The sequence below is a fragment of the Oscarella lobularis genome, chromosome 4, assembly GCF_947507565.1.
Source record: "Oscarella lobularis chromosome 4, ooOscLobu1.1, whole genome shotgun sequence".
Taxonomy (NCBI): domain Eukaryota; kingdom Metazoa; phylum Porifera; class Homoscleromorpha; order Homosclerophorida; family Oscarellidae; genus Oscarella; species Oscarella lobularis.
Window position 1 is genome coordinate 2504990 of NC_089178.1, and position 22909 is coordinate 2527898.

Consider the following 22909-nt stretch of genomic DNA (forward strand, 5'->3'; position numbering starts at 1 on the left):
ATACAGGACGAAATGTCAAAGAAGAGAAGCTTGCTTCGATTTCTATGTGCAGGGAGAGGGAGAGAAATACTGAATATATATGAAAAGAAGAACAGACGAAGACGCACTCTAGCTCGCCAGTCCCACACAAATTGCCTAAAGTACGAACCTAATTAACCACAGAACAAAAGAAAAAGTCTTCTATCGCACCTTCACTGTCAGTTGGATAGAGCAGTCGTTGAGGGTTCCCATTCATATATCCTTTGCAAGAGAAAGAGAGAAATGAATATCACCAGTCTAAAGGGAGGAGATCGAGCGCTCTTACCGTATATAGCAATGTAGAACATGCCTCCCCAAAAGGCGATGAAAATGAGTAGCATCAGTATGTCGGTGCAGCATCTACGAGAAGCGCCCTTCTCATCACCAGGACAACCGGACGATCACAAAACTTTAGTACCGGTTCTGTACCGGTCCCTTGAATTTAGGATCGTATGGCGTTGGCTTTCCTAAAGAACGCAACGAATTGTCAAATGACGCACGGAAATAACGACTCTCTATTAGAGTGTCCTTAGCAACGGGATGAAGAGAAGGCCACTCCACTCCACAGTAGGACTCATCATCGATGGTACGTTACTCGTATCGCGAATCCTGCTTCGCAATCGCGCCTCGCGAATTCGTTATCGCGCTACTTTTTACCGTATTCCTTGGAGTCACCGTCATCGCCTCCTCTGTCGTCGTCTTCATCTTTGCTACCGGGACAAAAGCAGCAACCCATCTGAACGTAAGCAGGAAAGCGAGCGAGTCCTTTCTAGGAGGGGCACCACAATCGGAGCTACGCATGCGTAGGTTCAACAAAAAAGTAAACAGGAGCTTGGCAGCTTCCTGCTCTGTCCGGAGATGAAAGAATTCTTCGTGACGTTTACCGACAACCAGACTGCATTCTATCCTGGACAAACGATTTCGGGCACGGTCGTCTTGGAACTTTCTCAGCGAACGACGGCACGCGGCGTCCGACTCATTCTTCACGGCAAAGCCTACGTGCACTGGACCGAAGAGCACGGCACCGACGAGGATCGACGTACCGTACACTACACGGACAGTGAAGTGTACTTGAATCACTCGCTGACGCTGTGGGGAAAGCAGGAAGGCGATCGTAGAGGCAAGAACCCCGAATTAGCAGCGGGAATGCATACGTTTTCCTTCTCTTCTGTTTTGCCCGCTGCACTGCCTTCCTCTTTCGAGTCATCGATCGGCTACAACGGCTACATTCGGTATTGGGTGACGGCTTTGGTAGACAGGCCGTGGAAATTTGATTACAAATCCAAGAGGCCTTTTACTGTTATTGAATGCATTGATGTTAATCGACCCGAACTGCTCGTTCCCATGCGAAGCGAGAACGAGAAGCACTTGTGCTGCTTGTGCTGCCAGTCGGGGCCAATCACGTTGAGTGCATCCATCGACCGTTCGGCCTATTGCCCTGGTGAATCGGTTGTCATTTCAGCCAACGCCGAGAATCTCACCAATCGGCAAATGCGAGGAATTCGAGCGCAGCTCATCGCTGTGACGACTCTCTACGCGAGTGGTAATCAAACGAGCACCCGTCAGGTCGTGTGTGAGATGATGGGGGAGCCAATTGCGCCACAAGGATTTGGCAATTGGGTTGAGCGAGCGATGCCGTTGCCGCCGACCGCTCCGTCTATCAAGACGTGTCGTATTCTCGACCTTTCCCACTATATTCAAGTCTGCATTGTCATTCCAGGCGGCATCAACTTGAAAATTCACTTTCCTATTCTTCTCGGATCAATTCCGCTTCGACCCCAACTGCAACAGCAGCAGAGCGCTCCGACGTATATTGATAATAGTCGCATGGGTGCCGAGGCTCTACCTCCGCCTGCTGTCATGCCTAGAGCAAGTCCAAATGTTCCCTCCGCGCCGCCAACCTACGCCGAAGCAACAGGCAATACGTTTAACATTGCTGATAAAGATGACGCTAATACGTTTGGAAATCTTCACTATGCCCCTGCGTTCCCTTTTGCTGGAGCTGCTCCTCCTGCTACTGCTCCTCAAGATCTGCCAACGTAGGTAGGGTTCATCTGCTTAGATTGCTGATTTGGTTGTTTTTCATGCTGTTTACTTTGAGTACTGGCACATTGATTTTGCTGAGCGAAATTTGAAAAGGCTAAACGCCTATCAAAAAATCCTATGATACAAATTGGTCAAGCATTGATCACCGTACCATTGCCGCTACTGTAGTTTGGCCCATTGGTCATTGATTGAATCTCTTAGTACATAGACAGAGATAAATATCTCTGGTATAGAAACCACTTGATTATCCCGGACCTTGTATCTGAGGATGAAGCAGTTCTTCGTGACGTTCACAAACAATCAGAATGCCTTCTATCCGGGCCAAACGATATCGGGTACGGTCGTCTTGGAGCTAGATGAGCCGACGACGGCGCGCGGCGTCCGACTCATTCTGCAAGGTCGAGCACACGTTCACTGGAGTGAGCAACACGGCTCCGGCCAGCATCGGCACACGGTGCACTACTCGGACAGCGAAGTCTACATGAATCACTCGCTGACGTTGTGGGGAAAACAAGAGGGCGATCGTCAAGGCGACAACCCCGAGTTACCTCTGGGAATGCATACATTTCCCTTCTCGTTCGTCTTACCTTCGGCCTTGCCGTCCTCTTTCGAATCGTACAACGGGCACATTCGGTACTACGTGACCGCTCAAGTGGATAGGCCGTGGAAATTCGATTACAAATCGAAGAGGCCGTTCACCGTCATCGAATACGTCGACGTGAATCAACCAGCGCTGCTCGTCCCCATGCGAAGCGAGAACGATAAGCACCTCTGCTGCTTGTGCTGCAAATCGGGACCGATCAAATTGAGCGCGTCCATCGATCGTTCGGCTTACTGTCCCGGCGAATCGGTCGTCGTTTCGGCGAATGCCGAGAATCTCACCAATCGGGAAATGCGAGGAATTCGAGCGCAGCTCATCGCCGTCAAGACGCTCTACGCGCGCGGTCATCGCCACTGCACGAGACACGTCGTTTGCGAGATGATGGGCGAGCCGATTGCGCCGCAGGGATTTGGGAATTGGAGCGAGCAAGCGATGCCGTTGCCGCCGACCGCGCCGTCCATCAAGTCGTGTCGCATTCTCGACCTTTCTCACTATATTCAAGTCTGCATCGTCATTCCTCGCGGCATAAATTTGAAAATTCATTTTCCTATTCTTCTCGGATCAATTCCGCTTCGACCCCAATTGCAACGGCAGCAGAGCGCTCCTACGTACATCGATAATAGTCGCATGGGAGCCGAAGCTCTACCTCCGCCTGCTGCCATGCTTCCGGCTTCAGCAAATCCAATTGTTCCCACCGCGCCGCCAACCTATGCCGAAGCGACAGACGAAACGTTCAACATTGCTGATCAAGATGACACAAATACGTTTGGAAATCTTCAATACGCGCCTGCGTATCCTTTTGCTGGAGTTGCTCCTCCTCCTGCTGCTGCTGCTGCTGCTCCCTATCCCCCAGCGGCGGCCGCACCCTATCCGCCACCGGCTGCAAGCGACGGCGGGGCCCCTTATCCACCCTCTGGCGGATACGTTGGTGCTCCGTATCCGCCTGCTCAGGCTGGTGGTGGTGAAATTCCGCTGCAGCCGATGCCTCAAGATCTGCCAACGAAGAGCCCAATTTCCTAAAATCAAGTCAAGTATTTTTGAGACTCGCTTCCTGCTGGCTGACGCATGCATTAGTGTTTGTTGCTGGCGCACGCCTTTGCTGAGCGAAAATTCGAATGACGTGATCCAATCGTGCTCGGAAGCTAGAAAACAGCGAAAAGGAAGCGCGCGCCACCCACGCGACACTACCGTATTAGAGCGCACATGCCATTAGGGATCGCTTGCGTCTTCACTCTCCGCGTAGGTTCCCACTTCCGCTGATAATGACGTCAATTGGAATTCGGCATAAAAGCATCAAGTCGCTCCGATGTGTAGGCATTGGATTTGAGATCTCCGTACTGTACTGTGTGCTGTATACGATCGTGATGGTCACCGTTCAAATTTTCTTAGAAGACGATCGCAACGTCTTCCATCCCGATTGCACCGTGTCGGGCGTCGTTCGACTGAACGTGCGCGGACGCCGCCCAATCAAAGCGCTATCGTTGCGCGTCGCCGCGGTCGGCGCCGCAAAGACTCAACTACTCTTCGTCGACGATTTCTTCAGCGTCGATCAAACCGAAGTCTGTCTAAACGAGAAGATCGTGCTCTGGACGAAGAACGAAGCGAACGGAGGCGTCATTTCCCACGGAACACACGAATACGCATTCGAGTTTCGACTCCGCCCGGAACTTCCGGCATCGATTGACGTAGGCAAAGCGAAGTGTTGCATGGTTTCGTACGCGATCAAGGCACAACTCACTCGCAAGTGGATGTCGACGGTGAAGTGCAAGAAACCCTTTACCGTCGTTCCCTACGTCGATGTCAACGAGCCAACGTTCGCTGCCACGACGCCGTCGTCGTGTCAATCGAAAGACGGCATTTTTCTAAAGGCGAGCATCGATCAGAGCGGCTACTGTCCGGGCGAGTCGATTCTAGTCACAGTCGAAGTGGAGAACAATTCGAAATCGAACGCGCGCGGCATTTTGGTCGAGCTCCTCGCCAAAGCCGACGTACGTGCCGATAATTTCGCCGACGTCGACGTGTGGTCGGTGAACGATATGAAAGGCGCGGCCGTACCTGCGGGCGCGATCGAGCGCTGGGACGCGATACCGCTAAGCGTGCCTCCGATGGCGCCGACGACGTCGAGTCGACTCGTCGATCTGAGTTACTGCGTTCGCGTGAGCGTCGAAACGATTAGCGCCGTTTTTCCTATTTTTATTGGATCCGTGCGGAGCGAGTCGATAACTGCCCGTTGGTCGTGATGGCCCAGTGCATTGTCACGTGAATAACGCCGTTTGCTCCTAGCCGTCGTGGTTTTTCTCCTGATATTCAATGTATATAGTAGGTTTATTTATTACCATGTTTATTGAATAAATTAATAAACCAATGATCTTAAAACATGCTTACCGTGTGTGGTCGCCTTCTAACCGCAAAAAGACGCCGCTGGAATTGCCTGCTCGTCTCAGTGTAGAACCCTGGACAAGAACAGTGGAAAATATTATTACTGTAATAATAATTTATGAAGGAAGGTAAGTTAGGAAACGAAAAAATCGAATTCTATACAGGCCAGTACAATTGATTGGTTGTCAGGCGCCGCCGCAGATCTTTCTCAGTAATTTTGAGGATTATAAACGTTGCTTGGCATATAAGAGCTCGAGCTCGAATAGAGAGGTACGCTGCCACCACTCTTGCCATACCCCTACAGAAGAGAAATGTCAACAAAAAAGCACATCGCATCCAGCTGAAGAAATGAGCAAACCATGTGCTGCCGAACTTCCTGCGAATATTCACTTACTTCAGACATCTAAAAACAAACCATGCAACTAAATTCACTTTGCTCCCTTTTCTCTTATTACTCTGTCTGGTGTTTGCGCTCCGGTTCTTTCGTTTCCTGACGCCAGACTAAAGAGAGTCGGCTGCTGGCTTTGCGGCAGTTGATCATTCTGTTGTTGGTCGTTTGCTACATTCAATACTCCATAGACAATTTCAAGCGAACGTCATTCTCTCACCTGTGACGTCAGACTGTGGGACGAAAATAGATCCCGTGAATGATTGCGCTGGAATTGGCAATGGCGGTCCTGGAGCCGATGCTAATTTACGAGCTCCGCCGCTACCACTACTCGGATTTAGAACATCAACGTACTTTGACCGAGCATCTAACCAAATTAGAACGGAAATGAGACGGAATGTAGCAGCTGCCTGCTGCTTTCTTACGCAGTCGTCCCCCTCTATTCTGAGCAGTACGCGAGAATAAGCTGAAAGAAGACGGGGGACCGGATTTCGGTTGCTCCTCGCCACCTAAAGATCAAATTTACTCAGATCAAGAAGTAGGCGGAAATCAATTCGTACCAGGATGACTGCTAGACGACGACGGGGCAGGAGTCAAATGGGAAGACTGTAGCGATGGCGGATGATGAGTTGGCACGGTTCCTGTCACGCCTTTCTTGTGAAGCTCTGCGTCTGTCGGCGGCGCCTTAGTGAGCCCACTTGCTTCGTCTTCGCTTGCTGCTTTGTCTATCCAGCGCTTCTGCTTTTCGTCCCAGTATATCTGATAAATACCCAAACCATCATTTACACTCTACTAAACAAATGTAGGCTTACACTTTTGTCTTTGTCTGGAGGAAGGTGAGCTTGGCCGGATCCGGGAGCTATCTTTCGCCAAATTCGTCCCAGAATAGACTATTCAGATAATAACCAGCTGATGTCGGAACAATGAATCACGCATGGGCAGGAATATACATACCCCCGACGACTGCTTTTGTTTCTGCGTTTTCTCATCAATATCCTCTTTCTTCGCTTCCTTCGCTTCCTTCGCTTCCTTACCTGAACGCCCGAAACGTAGTAAGAAATAAAATAGTTTACCGCCGTTAATTGCACGGTAATAACCTTCCGTAGAAGTTGACGTCAGCGGCTGCGATGACTGTTGATCTTCTCTCGTCGTTTCCTGCCCACTCTCCATAGGGCTAGAGTTCCAGTTCGTCGAATCCGTTCTTGACTGCTGAGGTGGCTGGTAGAAACCGTCGGTGACCGTCTCGCCGTACGGAAGATGATCGTTCGCTTGTTGAGACGAAAAAATAGCTGGTGCAGGATTGAACTGAGAATGGCCTTGTCCAGATTGATCGTATTGCTGCTGTTGCTGGTCGTCATACCGCGTCCGGTACTCACCGCTCCACTGAGAAGAGCCAGGCTGATTGTCTGAAGCGCCCAAAGGCCAAGCATTTGCCTGCTGCTGATTGGACTGAGAAACAGGTGGCGGCTGGGTAAGCGGGCCTGTCGTTGAGAGCGATTGGACCGGAGTTCCAGACTCCTGTCGAGAGTCAAGAACAAAGTTATGGTGTTGCTGTTGCTGCGGCTGCGGCTGCGGCTGCGGCTGCTGCTGCTGCTGGAACGACGGCCAGGCTGGCTTTCCGTAGTGTTGCTGCTGATCTGGGACCCGCAGCAACTCTGACGTTTCACCTTTTTGAGCGAATGCGATGGGAGTTTGGTGACCGCTCGCATCGGAAAGCGCGCCGCTCAGAACGCTGAGAGGACGAGACGGTTGAGACGGGTACGAGTAGGGAATGGAACCGTCTTGACGCTTTTGACTGATGTCGCCGAGTCTCAGAATCCAATCGGGTAGCTCGTCGTTGTGGAGAGACGACGCGTGAACGTCGCTGCAGTGGAGTCGCAATGCAAGCTGACAAGAAAGAAGCAAAAAAAATGAACGGAAAAGAGAAAGCAACCGGACGAAAAGCGTTACCTCATGTAATTGGTATAAGAAAGCGGGTTGAAATTGGCTGGGTTTTAGAGCAACAAAATGAGAAATGGCCTCGCAATACCTTAATGCCTAAAAGGAGCACAATCAACATGAAAAGAGAAAGAGAGCAATAACCCAAGAGAATTACCTTAGATGCAAATCCCATATCAAGCAAATCGCACAGGTATAAAAATTTGAATATCTACATGTAAAAAGACGTAAGACATCCGATCGGAAATTTCACGTCACCTACCTGAAGAGACGGAATGCAGAAGTAAGAATCGGCTAAAGAACAGCCATACTCAAAAACCTAAAAAAACAATTCCCCAATCCAGTCTGCCTTGCACCTTTTTTCATAACTAACCTCCGTTCTCTGAATTGCTTCGTGAGTAGCGTACTCGCTCATTGATCGGCCGTAGTGATCTACTCCAAGCAAGCAAACGCGACTCCTCTCATCGTAAGGAAACCCCGGCTTGTAATTGGCGACGAGGTAACATAGATGACTTGCAAAAACATCTCGCGATGCTGGAAAGAAAAAAAAGTCATTCAATAAATAATAATAATAGCGCCCCGTTTCTATACCTAAAGTCTGAGCCATGGACACAATGTTCTTCGCGCTCTCGTCCGCCCCTTTGTTGGCAATCATCATGCCAAGATGAACTTTCCAATCGCCGTACGAAGCGTCTGCGCATCCCTTCGAAGACAAACGAGGTTTCGCGGTGTACTGTGTGCGTGTCTCGTGCGTCTCATACTCGAGCAACGAGCGGTTGCTTGCCCGATGCCATGACGTAGAACGTGTGCAGGGGATCGTTGCGTTCACAACTTTCGACAAACCTGATTGGAAAGAAAAACGAGTAATTAAAAAACTTTTCTTACGCGTGGACGACTGACCTATTTGCGACTCCCGCCTGCACTCGCGCTTCCATTCTACTCGCCAACATGAACGCGTGGCCCCACAGGTGCTTCTTCACTGCGAGATCTAATGCTTGCTATAGGAAAAAAGAAAAGAAATAATTTAGTTGGGCTCTGCAATGCCTGTGACATGTCTGACTTTCTTTCGGCCGGCCAACAATAATGTTCTCAACTGCTGCTCTGCTATTTGAACGTCTGACTCTGACACGCGCGGTTGAGTCAGCATCTGCTGAAGATTGCCCTCCATCTGTGATTGACGCGTCAGAAGGTCTGAAATATCACCGCCCTCTACTTTCTGCAAAACACCGTTGCTCTCAAGAACCACTATTTTCGAAATAAACTATTTCAACCAACCCCGTTCTGTCGACACAAAAGAGCGAGGTACTCCCACAGCAAGCCGGACGAAGTAGTTGGATCGTCATTTCTACAATTTTTCGCGCAATCCAAAGCATATTCTATGACTTCAGCTCTGGAAGTCTCCTCTCTGAGTACAATGAAACCGTGCAACGAGACAACGCTACAATCGCAATTACGTACCTCAATAACGGTCCTGGAAATTTTACCAGTAGGTTCTCATCGCTTTCCTCTCGCTAGATATCCATAGTTGGAACAAAACACACTCGCAGCACTCTTTACTGACCTTAAGCGTAGTTATTTCAACGGGTCTCGGCTTATCAGAAGCCAAGAGTGCCGGCAACACAAGCACTAACTGCCCACCGATGCCAAACCGAGCAACGACGTGCGGACGCGAAAACGTCGCAGGCGTTTTCCGCGCTGGCGGACTGGGGGTTTCTACAAACAAAAAACAAGAGAAAACGCGAACGTTCTGTCAAACGCCGTAAGGACCAATAGAATCTATACTAACTAGTGACTGGCTGCCAAGGAGTATCTGCAGGCGCATAGCTGTCATATCCCTGAGCGTAGCTTGGCATCGATTCGTCATACGTCGGCTGAGCATTCGTTTCAGTGTAGTTGTGAAAGGCTGACGTTGCCGATGCCGTCAGATCGTCCGATGGCAAAATCGACGAAACGTCGTTGTTAAATCCTTCCAATACCGGCTCGTTGTTTCCACCCGCCGGTGGGGGCGGTAAATCAGTCTGATAGTCGCTGTCATTTTCCCACTGCCTTCCATCATGCTGCTGATCTTCCATTCTGGGATCTGAATATTGGTAGGGGGGATCACGACGATCTCGCCACGATTGATCTGCGTCGTAGTAGTCAGGGCCCTGATCGCGATGATTGTAGCCGTAGTAAGCGGCATTGCGATGATGATGCCAATCGTAGTAATCCCGATTATAGGGATCCCTGTTGTAGTGATTATAGTAGCCATAGTCGTGATAATCGTATGTATTATAATAGCTCCTGTCATCTCTGTAACGAGGCTGTGGCGGCGGCGGCGGCGGCGGCGGCGGCATGTAGGGCTCATGCGGATAATGTTGCTGCTGTCGATAACGATGATCACGACTCCACTGATCAGCAGTCCGTCTTGGATCGTGAAATGCAGACGGATGACGATCTTCTCTGTTCTGCTGATCGGGAACGGTTGCCATTGAGACATTGCTACTGCTGCGATGTTCAATGCTTGACGGCGGCGGCGGGAAGCGATTCCCTGGTGTTTCCATGTGCTGGCGATTCTGGAAGTGAGACAACGAGGGATCCTGTTGATATTCAACGCTCATGTCGTGAGAAGACGGAGGCGGGACCCTCTGCAACGGTTCCGGATTCGTAAATCCCGGCGCAACACCGGGCTGAAATTGACTCGAAGGAAGATGTTGTCCAGGCAACGGAGGAGGAAAAGTTTGATCAGTGCGCGGGACCGTCGACATGGGAGCTTGCTGACTAGATAGCGGTGCAATAGAATGAGATCCATCTGGCAATACCGGACTTGATTGCCGTGGTACTCTGCGATCTTCAAGACTATAGCCCGATGCATGAGCCACAAGAGTTTGCTGGGTAGACTCCTCAAGCTGCGACGCTTCACGACGATTAGAAATGGCTGGTTGCTCGAGAAATGGGTTGACAGACGCTGCGGCGGCATTGGAAGACGATTTGTGGATGTGAGAGTAGCCGTTGTCCACCACTTGGCTTTGGGATCCTTGAATGGGCTGCACTTTAGGAGTAAAACTTTCGTCCGTTTGGCCACCATCTGTCACCCGTCTATCCGAACCCGGAAGGACTTGCTGCATAGCTTGATGTGGCGGCGACGGTGGTGATGACGACGGTGGAGTTGGGGGCTGGGGCGGTAGTCCCTCCGCCGAGGTTTTAGCAGTGGTCTCATGACTGCTGGTAGGAACATCAGACAAATCAGTTTCACGGTTAGAAGATGCATCTAAATTCATATCAGACATCGGTTGACCATCAAGCACAGGCGAAGATAAAGTTTGCTGTTGAGCGGAATTCTGAGCTGTAGGCTGATAGAGAGGCGGTGCAGCCGTCTGAGAGATAGGTTGCAGTGGCGGAGCTTGCACCGGCAGAGTGTGCAGTGGCGGAGACATAGTTTGCTGCGGTGATAATAGTGGTTGCTGCAGCGGTTGAGGCTGTTGCAGTAGTAAGGGCTGCTGTTGCTGTTCACTGTTAGAAAAAAGCGTTGCGTCGCTTGCGCGCATGTCTTCTGTCTGGCTTCCTGGATCCCTTTCTTCATCAAATTTCTGGTCTAGAACTGCAGGCATCCGTTGATCGTTATAGAACTGTTGTTGTTGTTGTGACTGCGCTTCGTTCTCGTTGCCTTCAGTTGAAACCAAGTCCTGCGGCACCGTTTCTCTTGCCAACTGACTATCTCCAGTCACATTATAATCTTCCTGCAAATGCACATCTTTTCCAATGGCTTGCTGATCTCCAGCGCCGCCACTGCTCACCACTGCATCATCTGGAGTAAAATTCATAGACTGTATTTGATGAGTAGGAGGCGGCTGTGGTGACGACGGCGGCTGCAGCTGCTGCTGCTGCTCCGGAGAAAGATTCGCACTAGCCACCGCATGCTCCCCAGCAACGTTTAGTGCTTCTCCGCTCAAAAATTCTCCAGCAGGCCTAGCAGAGTCAACACTTTCATGACTTGGCTCACCTGCAGCCTCATCACGAGACCCAGCAAAGGCTTCAGTAGGCGACGTATGAAAAAATGACGCCAAATTGCCGCCACCACCGCCACCCCCTCCAAATTGAACCTCTTGACGTCGTTGATTTTGATACCAAACGGTGGGATCCTTCTGCGCGCCAACGGCCGCGTAATTTGCCGGAGGCGTAGATGCCGGCGGAAAAGACGATTGCTGGGGTTGCTGCGCTACAAATTCAAAAGGATCGTTATCTTGCTCGTTAGAAAAGAAGTCAGAGCCTCCGAGTTGCTGACCATCGAAGAGACTAGGATTTACGGTCGCGTGCTGGAGAGGGGCGGCAGCGGCGGCGGCGGCGGCGGCAGGCGGAGGCGCAGCAACTTGCTGGCGGACGTGTTGCGACTGGTGTTCCCCGTATTGATGAAACGCCTGGATGTACACGAGTACAGAGAATATCAATGGAACATATCGGTCTCACTTGATTCGACAAACTCTGGGCGCCAGTGTGACCGCTCGTCTGTTGACTCGCCATGCGGATGACTAGATTTCGCTGCTACGCCGTAATCTTTTGACGTTTGAGACGCTGCGTCGATCGATTCGTATATCGAGACGGTTCTTCGTCGACTTGCGTTGGTTCGAGAGGCAGGCGAACGGCAGAACGGTAGGGTTTTTTGCGACTGACTACGTCCCGTGCTACCAGGAAGTGTTGCGCTTGCGCGTATGCTACGCGACGCGACACGTCACGTTCACGTGATCCTTACACGGTACAGATTTATTATCGAAACTAGAATAATACAGATTATGCCAAACAGTAGCAACACACCAAATGAACGCGATAACTCTTCATCAACGCTGAAAAACCTCGCTGTGACAGGCTACCTAAAGAAGAAAAACAAACAAACGAGAATTCATTTGCGAACAGTTCGAAAGCGCGCAAGCGCAAAAAAAGGCTCACCGCCGCCACGAATCATCTCCGCTACTACGTCTTGTATTGTTTGCCATAGGAACATTTCTACTATAATCATCATAAGGCCTTTGTCTATAGTCTGTACGCTGATTTCTATAAGGTCCCTGATAATCGTTTGTGGGCCGCTGCTGCTGCTGCTGTACAAATCCACTTCCAGTCGTTCGACTGTCGGGAGGAGGATATCGAGTCGACTGACTTCCATAGCGCATTGGAGCGGGTTGTTGAGGCGGTGGGGGCGGGGGAGGTCGTATGGAGGTGGCGGCGGCGAGTTGGGTCGTCGACTGAAGTATCTGCTTAAGATTTTCCGTGGATATTTTCGATTGAACTTTCGGATCGAAGGCGCGTTCGAATAGGGCGTGTTGAGGCGACGGTTGTCGATACTGAGTACGCTGAAAATCCGATTTCTAATAGGGAACGAATGGGGAAATGAGCCGGAAACAAAATAGCCCTCGTTTCTCGTTTCTCACCTTCATCGCGTCAAGCAAGGACTGCGTCGTCGCCGCGGCGGCCGTCGATTCGGGCCACGAGGACGGTGGAGGCGGCGGCGGCGGCGGCGGACGTTGTTGCGGCACGTTTAACGTTTCGCTGCCGGACTGCAATACAACGAAAAGAATAACCTGCAAAAGAAGAGCAGAGTTTCAAATCGAATTACTTCATTAAGCGGAATCTCTCTCGGTGCGCTGGCAGGAAACGCCGTCTGCTCGGAATCGGGTTCAAAGGGGCTCTCCTGCAGACTAGAAACAAGTGTCGTCAACGCAATGCAGCGTCCTCTATTTTCAAATAAACCACCTTTCTTTCGAGAGAAAAAAGAAAGCCAAGTTCTGTTGCTCGCGTTCTGCCTGTATCGATTTCTCCTTGCTATTCGCTCCGGGATCGACTAACTGGATAAAACTGTGAAGATCTCGAGGTCTCGACCACTACACAATGACGTCGCTATGCAGAGCCAGTAGACGTTAGAGAGCGGACAGTCCTTACCGCAATAGCCCCCTCCATCAAATCTTCGGACGACTGCAGCTTAGCGTTCTCCAAAATCTAGACGAGAAAAATTCGTTTTGCAGACGTAGCACAGGAAGAACCAACGACTCTAACCTGTCTGTCTCGTAGTCGTTCGGATTGCAGAGCGTCGTTAAAACTCTTTCGACGATTGACGTTCACTAGAACAAGTTCTCACCCCACTGTCGGACAAATATTGCGCGCATTTAATTCTACCCCGCTCGGTTTCGTCTAGTTCAAAGGTATGGATCGTTTTCAGTTTAGAATCCGGTGCCCACGACACCGATTTCCGTTTCTTCTTTGTCTTCTTTTCGTCGTCTGGACCTTCAGGCTCAAGAAGAGCTAGATAATACAGTGTATGTATGTATTATTTTTTCTTCCTCTCATTCCAACGTACAATCGCCTTCGTTTTCGTCCTTCAATCTTTTTGCCTCCACTTCCGGCGTCGATTTTTCCTCTTTCGCCTTCGCTTGCGACTAAAACTGACGTTGAAAACGTCTACAGGAGAGAGAGCAACACGACTACCGGTGGCCTGAGTGGAATTTTTCTTGGTATCTGCCGTTTCGCCGGGAACACGGCCGAATTCTTGACAGCCGTCATAAAACCCAAGCTCTCTTGAACAGCTAGAAGACGAACGTAATGCAAATGTAAATGCAAGCGCTGCTAAAATAGAATCATCACTTTTCGGTTTCGATGCAGGTGGAACGTCTTTTGCTAGTGCAATACAAAAGAATTATCTATCACAGGTGCGCGTACGCTCGCAGATAACCAACTGACTTCCTAGTCTGTACAAGTTTGCGGGCTTTGCTCTCTTCTCTATCGGTTCCTCCGGCACTTTTGCACTGAATGGACAAAAACCGTTTAAGAGGCACTCGTCTCTAGGAATTGAATATAATAATACCCTGTTCGCTTTTCTCCTTTTGCTTTTCCTTTTCCTTGATCATCTATACAAGAGGCTCTCTTGATATTTGCTTGTTGGATTGTGTTGACTGTTGACTACCTTTGGCGCTAGATTTTATCAAGTTCATCCAATCGTCGAGAACTTCGATTGCAAGACTCTTCAATTCGGCTTCAGAATACATATTAGTTTTATTCTATGATAACAAATTATGACGTATCTCCGCATACATGCTTGTTCGGCTTTAGATAACTGTTTCACTAATTTTCCCACCGTTCCCTTCGATAGAACAATCAGAAGGTACAGACAAAAAAACGGAGTTCATTTCGTACCAATTTTAACATGTCAACTGTTACAGGTAGCTTTCGCAGTAACTCCAGCAGATGAATGCTCAACGCTGAATTGTGAGTCTTCTTTGACTCTGTAAGCCACGAATTCAAAATCGCCCATCCGCCAGAAGCATAAAATCTAAAATGAATAATAGCATCAATTAACTTTTTAATTAATCGTATGCATACTTTTCTACGAGATCGTTGGCTTCTGCGACCGTTTTCTTCAATATCTGAATGCAGATGCACTTGTGAGGAAAGAACATGACCGACTTCATTTGTCTAATCAGACGAAAAGGAAACAGACGTTTTCGGTGAGACTGACACATTTTGCAGGTAAGGCTATGCGCCCTTACTGGACAAGTTTGGCCATGTCCTTGACGCTTTTCACGCACCCAGTCGATGCCACTAGTAAGGGCCGTAGATGCTCAAGGAAACCTTCCGGCCTGGTGCTGTCCTGTCATTCAACAAATAACGCCTTTCAATTTTTTATGATGACAATATTTGCATGTGTTATACAAATCACTCGCGCATTAGAAAAAATGATCGCAACTATAGCAACAAAAACGAAGGCGAAGGCGTCTTTGTTTACCATTTTCTTCAGGCGATTTTTTCCGAGGCGAGTCTGCAATATAGAGAGACCCGTATAAGACTACGACCCGAAGAGGGGCCCCCACCGACGCGATCAAGTGCAACGCAGAACCTAAGCGAGGTTGTTGTGCAGCGCAAGTAAAACGCGGAAAAAAATAAAACAACGCGAAACGGGCGGGCGGCTTGAGAATAAAGATGCGACGAGCCCCCCCTTCGAGCGCTAGCTAGGGCACTTACGCCGAAGAGTTTCCCGAATTTCCAATAATCCTTCCTCGAATCGCGAGCGATCGCGATCGCGCTGCCACCTTCGACCTCCGAGGACGCCTTTGCGTTCTTTCTCGCGCGCGTTACGAGAACGAGAGTCGACTAGTTATGCGAAACGAAGCGTTCGACACCGGGAAAGACTACTATAACTCGCGAGAATCGACTTTTTCGACGCTGCTATCCTTACGGTGACTGTATTGGACCTTTACGGTCGCATGCGCAGTAGAACGTTGAATGAAGACAATGATTTTAATCAAAAATTTATAAACAATATCCTCTTTTTTCAAAAAAATCTCGCTCGTTTTTTTCTTCAAGAAGCAATTCGTGGCGCCTGCTTTCTGAAGACAAGATCCAAACAATGTTCAGTTCTCTCTACACAAGAAAATCATAAATACTCGTTGTTGAATACTGTTTTTCTGAATGCCATTGCATTTCTAGCATTCAGACATCCAAAGGAAGGACTGTAAACAACATTGAGCCTCAGATCGAGGCCCTGCTGTGGAAACTGCGAAATTGGTTTGTTTTCATCCTAATGCCGGCGGGAGCCCCATCTATCGATCCCAAACCTTACATGTTCCGGGCAGAACTTCGACGTGATCAAGCATTCACTTCATAACCTGCTAATTAGAGCGAATTACACGACGGTTTTTCGTGACAGTTAGTTCTCGTGCAAAGGTGGGGGGAATCAGTTCTCCAAGGTGAAAGCCCGCATCGGCTCCAAAATGAAACCCTTGGGCAGCAAAAGGAAAGAAGTTCATCACGGTTTTCTCCCCGAGTTGCTTCGGAGACGCGAAGGGGCCCCTCCTTCGTACCCTTTAGCAAAAACGAAGCAGCCAAAAGCGATTGGTCTCGAGAGTTCTGTTGGCGAGTCGGGAAATGGATCACATTGTCGAAGAATAAGGGTTGTTTCGGGAGGAATGAATCCGAATGATGTAATACGGGAGGGATGATGTAATGCGGGATATTCGATCATGATTGCACCATCGAAAGAAAGGTATGCCAAAGTACATATATATGAGAGACACTGACTGATTTGACAGAAGAGTGCACAGCAACTTGAGCTATGCAAGGAAGAAAGCAGCGTAAAAGAAAGGTAGAAATCGAGGTGGGATTCACTTTGACTCCTCCTTCCATCAAAGAGGTGTCAGATGACGTCGATTCTGTGGAAAATTGGGAGACTTCAGAATGGGGACTGATTCTGGCAAAAGAGGAAGACTATGAGAGCTTCTGTCCTAGGCAAAAAAAGAAAACACAAAAATCGCCGACTCATAAATTATTAAGCAGTTACGTCAAACAGAAGAAAGACAGAAGAAGAGAAATGCGACAAAGTCACTACTTGAACCAGAAGGTGAATGCCAATAAACGACTTGAGCGCAAGAAAATCAAACGGATGTCAGAGCTGGAACCTCTTTCACGATCAAGAAAAACAGAGGCTCATTCGAAACGAAAACCACAAACGAAATTGGAGAGAAGAAAACACGTTTTGCGTCGTGACAACTTACCAAAGGGTGTCAGCGAGAAGCTGATTGAACTTCAAAATCGAGAACTAATTCCAGAAGACTATGAGCTCTTGCTCACACTCGATGAGACCGTCAAAACAACGAAGACAGTAGAGAGATCAGTCGTCGATGGACTCAGACAATCAACTGTAAAGGAGAAGAGCAAAGGGGAACTCTGCACGATATGCATGGAAGCATATAAGAGGGGGCAAAAACTAACGATCCTCACCTGCAACCATAGATTTCATTCAAGTTGCATTGAACATTGGCTATTGGCAGCTTCAGACAAATGCCCCCTTGATGGACTAGCGGTTGCATGAAATAGATACTGTGTATAGCACAAGAAAAGATTTTAATATATTTCCATAGGTAAATACATAATACATCGAAAGAAACGTATCTCACCTCACAACACAGTCCTAAGTAACAACAAGTAGCAGCAAACCTAAGAAATCTAAGCACAAAAAAGGCAACGCGTGCCTGTCACCTTTCAGACGCTCATCCTGTATGTATTAGACGTTGGAAAGAATAGGAATTCTTTCGTCGCTTTCCGAGTAAGGCGGTGGCTCTTCCGTGGGACCTGCAGCGACGCCGACGCTTCCGCCAGGCTGAGGACTATATGTGGGCGCCGGAGCTACGGGTAGGTGCGGTGCTGCTGCTGCTGCCGTCGTTGATCCTCTTGACACTGTTCTTCCTCTTCCTGGAGAACCAGAAGGCGAGTAGGGTGGCGGTTGATTTCCCATGGGTCCATATAATCGCTCGTGTTCCTCTAAGAAAGAGAACGACCAGTGACGTCAATTCATCTAAAACGTTTCTTTTATGTGTAAACCTTGCATTCGCGTCCTATCGTAGCGATCGATCAGATCAAAAAGCTCATTGGGCGTCAGCGTAACATTAAATCCAATCTTCACGTCTCCCGCAATGTGATGCTACGTATACACTAATAGTACCAGACCCAACGTAGATACAGATACAAAAATCTCACCGTTCTATCCTTGAACAAGGCCTTCCTATAGACGCAATAGGGCAGACAGCAGAGAAGCGCAAAAGGCAAACAGAAGAGCGACGCACAGAGGCAAGTGCCTGGATCCTCGGGACATCCACCGCACGAGCCCTCGCAGCACGGCGCCGAAGCATTCGAAAAGCCAAACTGTGCACCGTGCGCGGAACAAGTGCCGGAGAAAATTCGTCGCGACGCATTTCGTTCGAACCAACCCTGTATAATCCGATTCATGTCAATCTGAGAAGAGAGAAAAACGAGTGAATGAGATCTCAACTCCACAGGATGTGTCGAAGAATTCTTCCCTCTCTACGGTAGTACCTTAGTGTAAAATCGCTTTCCTCGTCGTATGCACTCGCGCGCCTTCTCGAAAAGACGCATCAACTGAGCGCGCACGCTGTCCGTCTCCGTTTCGAGTCGAACGACGAAATCGGTCGCGATGTATTGGCGAACGCGCGTGTTCCATTCGTACTGCTCGCCGACCTGTACCTTGCACTTGGCCATCACGTAGACGGGCTTGTTGAAGAGAATCGTTGCCAATTGGGCGAGTTCGTCCTCCGTGCGCGCCGTGAAGCACGGCGACGCGTAATTTTCCAAGTGAAGGTCCAAATGGTCGATTTGCGTCGTGTAGACGCCGCTCGGCGAGAGAAAGACGGCGTGCTCCGGATTGGCGGTCACGCGAAATGCCTTGCGACGATTTGGAATGCGACGAATGGTAAAACCAGGAAAAGGCGTTCGAAGGAACTCCTGAACGCGGACGATCGTGATCGATTGTGGCAGTTCGCTGTTTCCGCGTTCGGTTATCGTTACGGTAGCCATCTGACAAGACGAAAAAGTACGGAAAAAAAGCGAAAGAAGCGTGAGAATGGATGGCTGAGTAATTTCCTTAGAGCCCCGAATCGTCACATGACACATGCAACGGGAAGTAATACGTCACCGACTTATGCGTCGTCCTCAATTGGTTCCTTTTCAAGCAGAGGCTGTTGAGACTCGTTCTTCGGTTTGGGCTTTGACTGCGCCGCTTTTGATTTGCTTGTCTTTGCTGGTGCTGGAGTGCTTGTCTTCTTTGCTGGAGTTCGGGATGTAGCAGGTCGTGCTGACGGTCCCGGCCTGGGTGTGCTGGGAGCGCCTGACTGCAAAGGCGGTCCTCCGGCAGTAACCTTAACCTCTCCCATAAATTGATGCTGCACATTAAAATTTAGAATCTAATACATATACAGTATCTATCCAAGGCTTTCACCTTGCTATCTTTGAACCTGCACCTTCTGCTGATGTAGTAGGGTAGACCAATCAACAGCAGACAGGGCAAGCAGAAAACGGCCACGGAGAAACATCCGACTGGATCGTCATCACACGTGCAGTGGTGATAGTGGGGTAGAGATGAATTCGTCAATGCAAAGTAGGAATTGTCAAATTGACGAGTTCCGCCGCATTCGTACGTCTGCGCTCTATTCTGCTCGAACCAATTGGCAATGCTATCCCTCAATTCAATCTGGCATTTACAAGGAAGAATTAATTAATCAGAGGGTGGGGCGTTTCCTCGCAAACAAACCTTCATGCTGTATCTTTCCCCATTGCGTATGCGTTGGAGAGCGATGTCGAACAATTCGCGAAGAACTCGTCGCACCGGTTCGGTTTGCGTTTCTAGTCGCACGACATAATCGGCGGTGGTGAAATAGCGCGTCGTTTTGTGGAGGAGGGGATCGTAGTCTTCGTCCGTTTGAACTTTGCACTTGCACATGAAATAGAGGGGTCGCGCGAGAATCGATCGAGTCACGTTCGTCCAGCCGTCCTCGGTGCGAACCCTGAATATGTGGCCGCAATGATTGACAAATTTCAGCCGCTTCTTGATGCCCTGAGTCGTGTACGATGTCGACGTCACGAAGAAGGCCTTCGATCGATCGACTTTGACGGTGAACGAACGAGGAGATGCGGGATTCGACGAGACGGAGATGCCGGGTGGCGGACGATCGAGAAATCGATCAATAGGAATGAGACTGATTGCCTGAGGAGTTGCCATCAGAGTTGTGAAGACGTCTTGAATCACGTGAATGCGAGGGGGCTGGCTGGCTATATCCGGCTATATTCACGTAGCAGCAGAAAGTGAAACAACGTACTGTACTCTGCGTGCACTTTCCATGTGTCAAGAGCAAAACCTTCGTCAGCGGAAAATAGTACGTAGTGTAAGTCTTCCTTCGTGTCTTATGATTCGCTGTAGACGAGTGGGTACTCCATTTCTCTGGGAGACGCAGCTGGCACTGGCACTCCGTACGGCATCATTCCACCGGCACCATGATCAACCTGTTGCATTTCTGGAATAGCCTCCTCAATCATCCTCACCTCACCCACAATTTGGTGCTGTAAAGAGACAAAAGTAAGTAATTAAGAAAAGATTGTCCGCCGCGCTCGTACCTTACTATCCTTGTACTGACACTTTCTGCAGAGAAAATAGGGAAAGCAGCAGAGGAGACAGCATGGAAAGCATAGGATGTACGAGCAAGCGCAAGCGCCAGGATCCTCATAGCACGAATAGACGCAGCCGTCATAGAGAGCAACAGAACCATTAGTCAACGTAAAGTAGGCCTTCTCAAACGTCCTCGACCCAGTACAGTACACCTGACCTCGATGAGCCTCAAACCAATCTCCAATAGCATGAGACAAGTCAACCTAAAAAATGAACAAATCTTCCTCAGTTAATTGATTGTATCCGGAAATAACAAAGTGACAAGCAACAGTGTAACTAATTTAATTAATTTAATTCGCTACTTTTCTGCACCTTTATCGTGTATTTCTCCCCGTTTCGTATGTGCTGGAGCGCTCGATTGAAGACGTCCTCAAGTTGTTGTCGAATGGGCTCGCTTTGCGTCTCGAGTCGCGCGATATAGTCGGCGACCGTGTAGATGCGCGTAATCGTGCGATAGTGTTCCTGCTCGTCGGTTTGCACTTTGCACTTGCACGTTACGTAGAGGGGTCGCGAGAGAATCGCGCACTTCATTTCGTTCCACTTGATCTCGTCGGCAATTTGAATCGTGTGGCTCGTATTGCCGACGAATTGGAGATCGATTTTGACGAGCTGCGTCGTGTAGGTGCTCGGCGAGACGAAGATGGCTTGCTCTGCGTCGACGTTCACGTCGAACGCGCGGCCGACGGACGACGACGTCGGCGTGCGTCGGGAAATTGAGAAGCCCGAAGGAGGATTCTGCAAAAAATCTCCCATTCGAAACAGACTGATTGCCATTTTTGCGACCAGCTAAACTCACTCACTAAAGGCGCGTGCGCACTGCGCGGAACATTGTTTTCATATTTCACGTGTCAGATGACCAGCAATTCGTAAATGCTTCAGCTAAAATCTATTTTTTACTAAAAGTCTAACTATTGCTAGGCGTCAAGACCGAATAGAGATTATGGTGGTCTACCAAAAAATAGACTATCAGAATAGTTTTATGCAGCCTCGCTGTTTAGAAAAAAAAGCGGGAATACGCGTGACAACAAACGACACTGATCACTTGGGTAAAGTGACTGCAGTGTAAGCTCCAGACATTCTACTGCAAAACAAAAAAAAATCAGATACAATTAGAAATAAGTATTAGGCAGCAATGTATTACCTTAGATCCATCCCAGCAACAGTTGCTGAGCCGTCATGACTTAAATATAATTTCAATTCGGTAAGGCTAGAACCTAAGGAAATACCACCAATATAACAATTACCAAAGTGATGCTTTTAGTTAGAGACACGCACTGCTCTCAGTGGTGCTGTTCCTGTCCTCCTTTTCACCATCTCTATTACCAGAAACAAAGTCTCGTCATAAATAGGAAGACTCGACTTTTTCCATAGCAATGCTCTTACACAGCAAGTAGTTTTTCCACAACGGAAACAGCGCTCAGACGAGAGCGATCGATAGGCTTCACGTCATTAGTCTTCTGTGCACACAAAAAAAGAGATGATTCTAGGAACGAACACCCCAAACGAGCTCACTTTAGAAAGGTGAATGGCTGCAGGGGGTCCGGCAATGATAACACTATCAGTCATATCATCAGAAGCTAATCAAAAAGCAAAACACAGCGAGGAATGATACCAATCCATATTCTGAAAGGGTCATCCATCACTTACGCGATCGCGAATGAATTTCGCTACTCGGTCTCGAATTGTGAAAACTCGCCGAACTGGCCAGACTCGATTGACGCGAATGCCCCATCATAAACGAACTGCCCGTGCTAGACGAACGAGAATGTCCGACCTTGGCAACGGTCGCCACGGCAACGTGCGCGTGGCCTCCCCCCGTCGTCGGCGGTTGAAGATGACCAGTCGCACTCTCCACACTGTCGACGCCCGTCAAGGAAGGACTAAAAAAACGAGATTCAACGATAGACAAAACAAATACTACGTATACTCTCGATTACGCTTTGAAGCAGGGGTCTCCTTTGCGGAGGGTCAGCGCGACGCCCAACTATGACAACAATGAAGCGTTACTACTATTTACGTAATAGAGCTCGCAGACCTTTAGAACGGAGTTGTCCTGACGTTTCGAGTCGCTGTAGCCTTTGAGAAGAGATCGGCGCGTCTGTTGTCCGGCGCCGGCGTACTGAGCCAAATTTACGTCGACATAACCCATCTGGTGCGCAAAAAGAAAGGGGAGGGGCCGTTGGTCTTACGTGCTCACATGGAACGGAACCCCGGTTTCTTGACTGTACCTTTTCGACTGACTTGCCGCCTTTCGTTTCCTATAGCCAAACGGCGGGTTAGTACACTGTATGAGACGAGCCACGCCCTTCGTTCGAATTCTTGAGGGCGTGTCTCGGACGCGATCGGGTGCCGAAAGCGATTCAGCTGTGCGACTCGCGCGTCGCTATTCGCTTTCGCGTTCGAACAGTAGCGAAAAAAAAGAGCGCGAGAGAGAGCGTCGTGCATTTTTCCCCGCCCCCGTATTTTTCGCTCGAACAAACACCTCGGTTTAGGAGGCGCTTCCTCTCCACGTACACACAGACACGCGGTCACGCACGCACTCTGGTGCTCTCTGTACACTGTACTG

At 49.2% G+C, this 22909-nt stretch overlaps 8 protein-coding genes and 2 long non-coding RNA genes across 11 annotated transcripts in view; 4 read left to right on the plus strand and 6 right to left on the minus strand.

Moving 5' to 3' along the window:
- Window positions 1–863, minus strand: part of LOC136186020 (choline transporter-like protein 4) — a 4242-nt gene extending 3379 nt beyond the window's left edge. The window contains exons 1-6 of the mRNA XM_065973256.1: window positions 676–863; window positions 437–485; window positions 305–378; window positions 190–240; window positions 108–135; window positions 1–42 (exon numbers count right to left, since the gene is read on the minus strand). Coding sequence (XP_065829328.1) covers window positions 1–42; window positions 108–135; window positions 190–240; window positions 305–378; window positions 437–485; window positions 676–754 — 323 coding nt within the window. The 5' untranslated portion in view covers window positions 755–863. The remainder of the gene's footprint in view (window positions 43–107; window positions 136–189; window positions 241–304; window positions 379–436; window positions 486–675) is intronic.
- Window positions 810–2187, plus strand: LOC136186025 (arrestin domain-containing protein 3-like). The gene has a single exon (XM_065973265.1). The coding sequence runs from the start codon at window positions 877–879 to the stop codon at window positions 2059–2061; it is 1185 nt and encodes a 394-aa protein (XP_065829337.1). The 5' UTR covers window positions 810–876; the 3' UTR covers window positions 2062–2187.
- A 108-nt stretch (window positions 2188–2295) lies between these two features.
- On the plus strand, window positions 2296–3798 carry LOC136186023 (arrestin domain-containing protein 2-like). The gene has a single exon (XM_065973263.1). It carries the CDS (start codon window positions 2333–2335, stop codon window positions 3683–3685), a length of 1353 nt encoding a protein of 450 aa, XP_065829335.1. The 5' UTR covers window positions 2296–2332; the 3' UTR covers window positions 3686–3798.
- Window positions 3799–3973: 175 nt separating this feature from the next.
- On the plus strand, window positions 3974–5043 carry LOC136186026 (arrestin domain-containing protein 3-like). Its single transcript, XM_065973266.1, has one exon. It carries the CDS (start codon window positions 4030–4032, stop codon window positions 4903–4905), a length of 876 nt encoding a protein of 291 aa, XP_065829338.1. The 5' UTR covers window positions 3974–4029; the 3' UTR covers window positions 4906–5043.
- An 84-nt stretch (window positions 5044–5127) lies between these two features.
- Window positions 5128–12045, minus strand: LOC136186016 (protein transport protein Sec16B-like). Its single transcript, XM_065973251.1, has 22 exons — window positions 11817–12045; window positions 9157–11767; window positions 8932–9083; window positions 8829–8881; window positions 8646–8775; window positions 8431–8586; window positions 8271–8368; window positions 8132–8213; window positions 7962–8073; window positions 7744–7904; window positions 7633–7689; window positions 7528–7581; window positions 7383–7469; window positions 6530–7319; window positions 6387–6466; window positions 6245–6322; window positions 5993–6191; window positions 5858–5941; window positions 5653–5799; window positions 5500–5603; window positions 5403–5447; window positions 5128–5342 (listed from the first exon to the last, which is right to left on the minus strand). The coding sequence occupies exons 1-22, from the start codon at window positions 11868–11870 to the stop codon at window positions 5253–5255; spliced, it is 5424 nt and encodes a 1807-aa protein (XP_065829323.1). The 5' UTR covers window positions 11871–12045; the 3' UTR covers window positions 5128–5252.
- A 38-nt stretch (window positions 12046–12083) lies between these two features.
- On the minus strand, window positions 12084–15573 carry LOC136186059 (serine/threonine-protein phosphatase 1 regulatory subunit 10-like). The gene is made up of 20 exons (XM_065973298.1): window positions 15354–15573; window positions 15118–15150; window positions 14882–14982; window positions 14715–14807; window positions 14529–14664; window positions 14427–14475; window positions 14299–14367; window positions 14200–14242; window positions 14076–14140; window positions 13980–14012; window positions 13824–13921; window positions 13696–13774; window positions 13515–13640; window positions 13395–13459; window positions 13281–13337; window positions 13095–13222; window positions 12958–13039; window positions 12773–12898; window positions 12294–12709; window positions 12084–12217 (listed from the first exon to the last, which is right to left on the minus strand). The coding sequence occupies exons 2-20, from the start codon at window positions 15118–15120 to the stop codon at window positions 12214–12216; spliced, it is 1773 nt and encodes a 590-aa protein (XP_065829370.1). The 5' UTR covers window positions 15121–15150; window positions 15354–15573; the 3' UTR covers window positions 12084–12213.
- A 42-nt stretch (window positions 15574–15615) lies between these two features.
- Window positions 15616–16655, minus strand: LOC136186069 (uncharacterized). Its single transcript, XR_010669643.1, has 3 exons — window positions 16193–16655; window positions 15952–16000; window positions 15616–15752 (listed from the first exon to the last, which is right to left on the minus strand). It is a non-coding gene; the product is annotated as an uncharacterized lncRNA (long non-coding RNA).
- A 557-nt stretch (window positions 16656–17212) lies between these two features.
- On the minus strand, window positions 17213–19917 carry LOC136186065 (uncharacterized). The gene is made up of 6 exons (XM_065973305.1): window positions 19432–19917; window positions 19120–19371; window positions 18201–19063; window positions 17865–18119; window positions 17709–17808; window positions 17213–17648 (listed from the first exon to the last, which is right to left on the minus strand). Exons 3-6 carry the CDS (start codon window positions 18792–18794, stop codon window positions 17392–17394), a joined length of 1206 nt encoding a protein of 401 aa, XP_065829377.1. The 5' UTR covers window positions 18795–19063; window positions 19120–19371; window positions 19432–19917; the 3' UTR covers window positions 17213–17391.
- Window positions 19641–20628, plus strand: LOC136186071 (uncharacterized). Of its 2 annotated transcripts, XR_010669645.1 has the most exons (3): window positions 19641–20053; window positions 20098–20253; window positions 20323–20628. It is a non-coding gene; the product is annotated as an uncharacterized lncRNA (long non-coding RNA). The 2 variants fall into 2 exon arrangements; XR_010669644.1 differs by having other exon boundaries at window positions 19641–20253.
- Window positions 20629–21210: 582 nt separating this feature from the next.
- LOC136186066 (EEIG family member 2-like) overlaps window positions 21211–22909 on the minus strand; it is a 2278-nt gene continuing 579 nt past the window's right edge. Inside the window, exons 3-11 of the mRNA XM_065973306.1 lie at window positions 22572–22601; window positions 22379–22492; window positions 22281–22327; window positions 21991–22223; window positions 21856–21920; window positions 21727–21800; window positions 21619–21659; window positions 21485–21557; window positions 21211–21424 (exon numbers count right to left, since the gene is read on the minus strand). Of these exons, the coding sequence (XP_065829378.1) occupies window positions 21382–21424; window positions 21485–21557; window positions 21619–21659; window positions 21727–21800; window positions 21856–21920; window positions 21991–22223; window positions 22281–22327; window positions 22379–22492; window positions 22572–22601 (720 nt within the window). The 3' untranslated portion in view covers window positions 21211–21381. The remainder of the gene's footprint in view (window positions 21425–21484; window positions 21558–21618; window positions 21660–21726; window positions 21801–21855; window positions 21921–21990; window positions 22224–22280; window positions 22328–22378; window positions 22493–22571; window positions 22602–22909) is intronic.

Coding starts and splice junctions, on each gene's coding strand:
- LOC136186026 (XM_065973266.1), top strand. CDS start 4,030: ATGGTCACCGTTCAAATTTTCTTAGAAGACGATCGCAACGTCTTCCAT.
- LOC136186016 (XM_065973251.1), bottom strand. CDS start 11,870: ATGGCGAGTCAACAGACGAGCGGTCACACTGGCGCCCAGAGTTTGTCG. Junction 8,074..8,131: donor AGCAACCGCTCGTTGCTCGA/GTATGAGACGCA, acceptor TTGTCTTCGAAG/GGATGCGCAGACGCTTCGTA. Junction 6,192..6,244: donor CTCCAGACAAAGACAAAAGT/GTAAGCCTACAT, acceptor GGTATTTATCAG/ATATACTGGGACGAAAAGCA.
- LOC136186025 (XM_065973265.1), top strand. CDS start 877: ATGAAAGAATTCTTCGTGACGTTTACCGACAACCAGACTGCATTCTAT.
- LOC136186059 (XM_065973298.1), bottom strand. Junction 14,476..14,528: donor CAGTTGACATGTTAAAATTG/GTACGAAATGAA, acceptor GTTCTATCGAAG/GGAACGGTGGGAAAATTAGT. Junction 13,040..13,094: donor TTTTTTCTCTCGAAAGAAAG/GTGGTTTATTTG, acceptor ACTTGTTTCTAG/TCTGCAGGAGAGCCCCTTTG.
- LOC136186023 (XM_065973263.1), top strand. CDS start 2,333: ATGAAGCAGTTCTTCGTGACGTTCACAAACAATCAGAATGCCTTCTAT.
- LOC136186065 (XM_065973305.1), bottom strand. CDS start 18,794: ATGTGTCATGTGACGATTCGGGGCTCTAAGGAAATTACTCAGCCATCC. Junction 17,809..17,864: donor CCTTGTTCAAGGATAGAACG/GTGAGATTTTTG, acceptor GTGTATACGTAG/CATCACATTGCGGGAGACGT. Junction 17,649..17,708: donor CGATAGGACGCGAATGCAAG/GTTTACACATAA, acceptor TCTCTTTCTTAG/AGGAACACGAGCGATTATAT.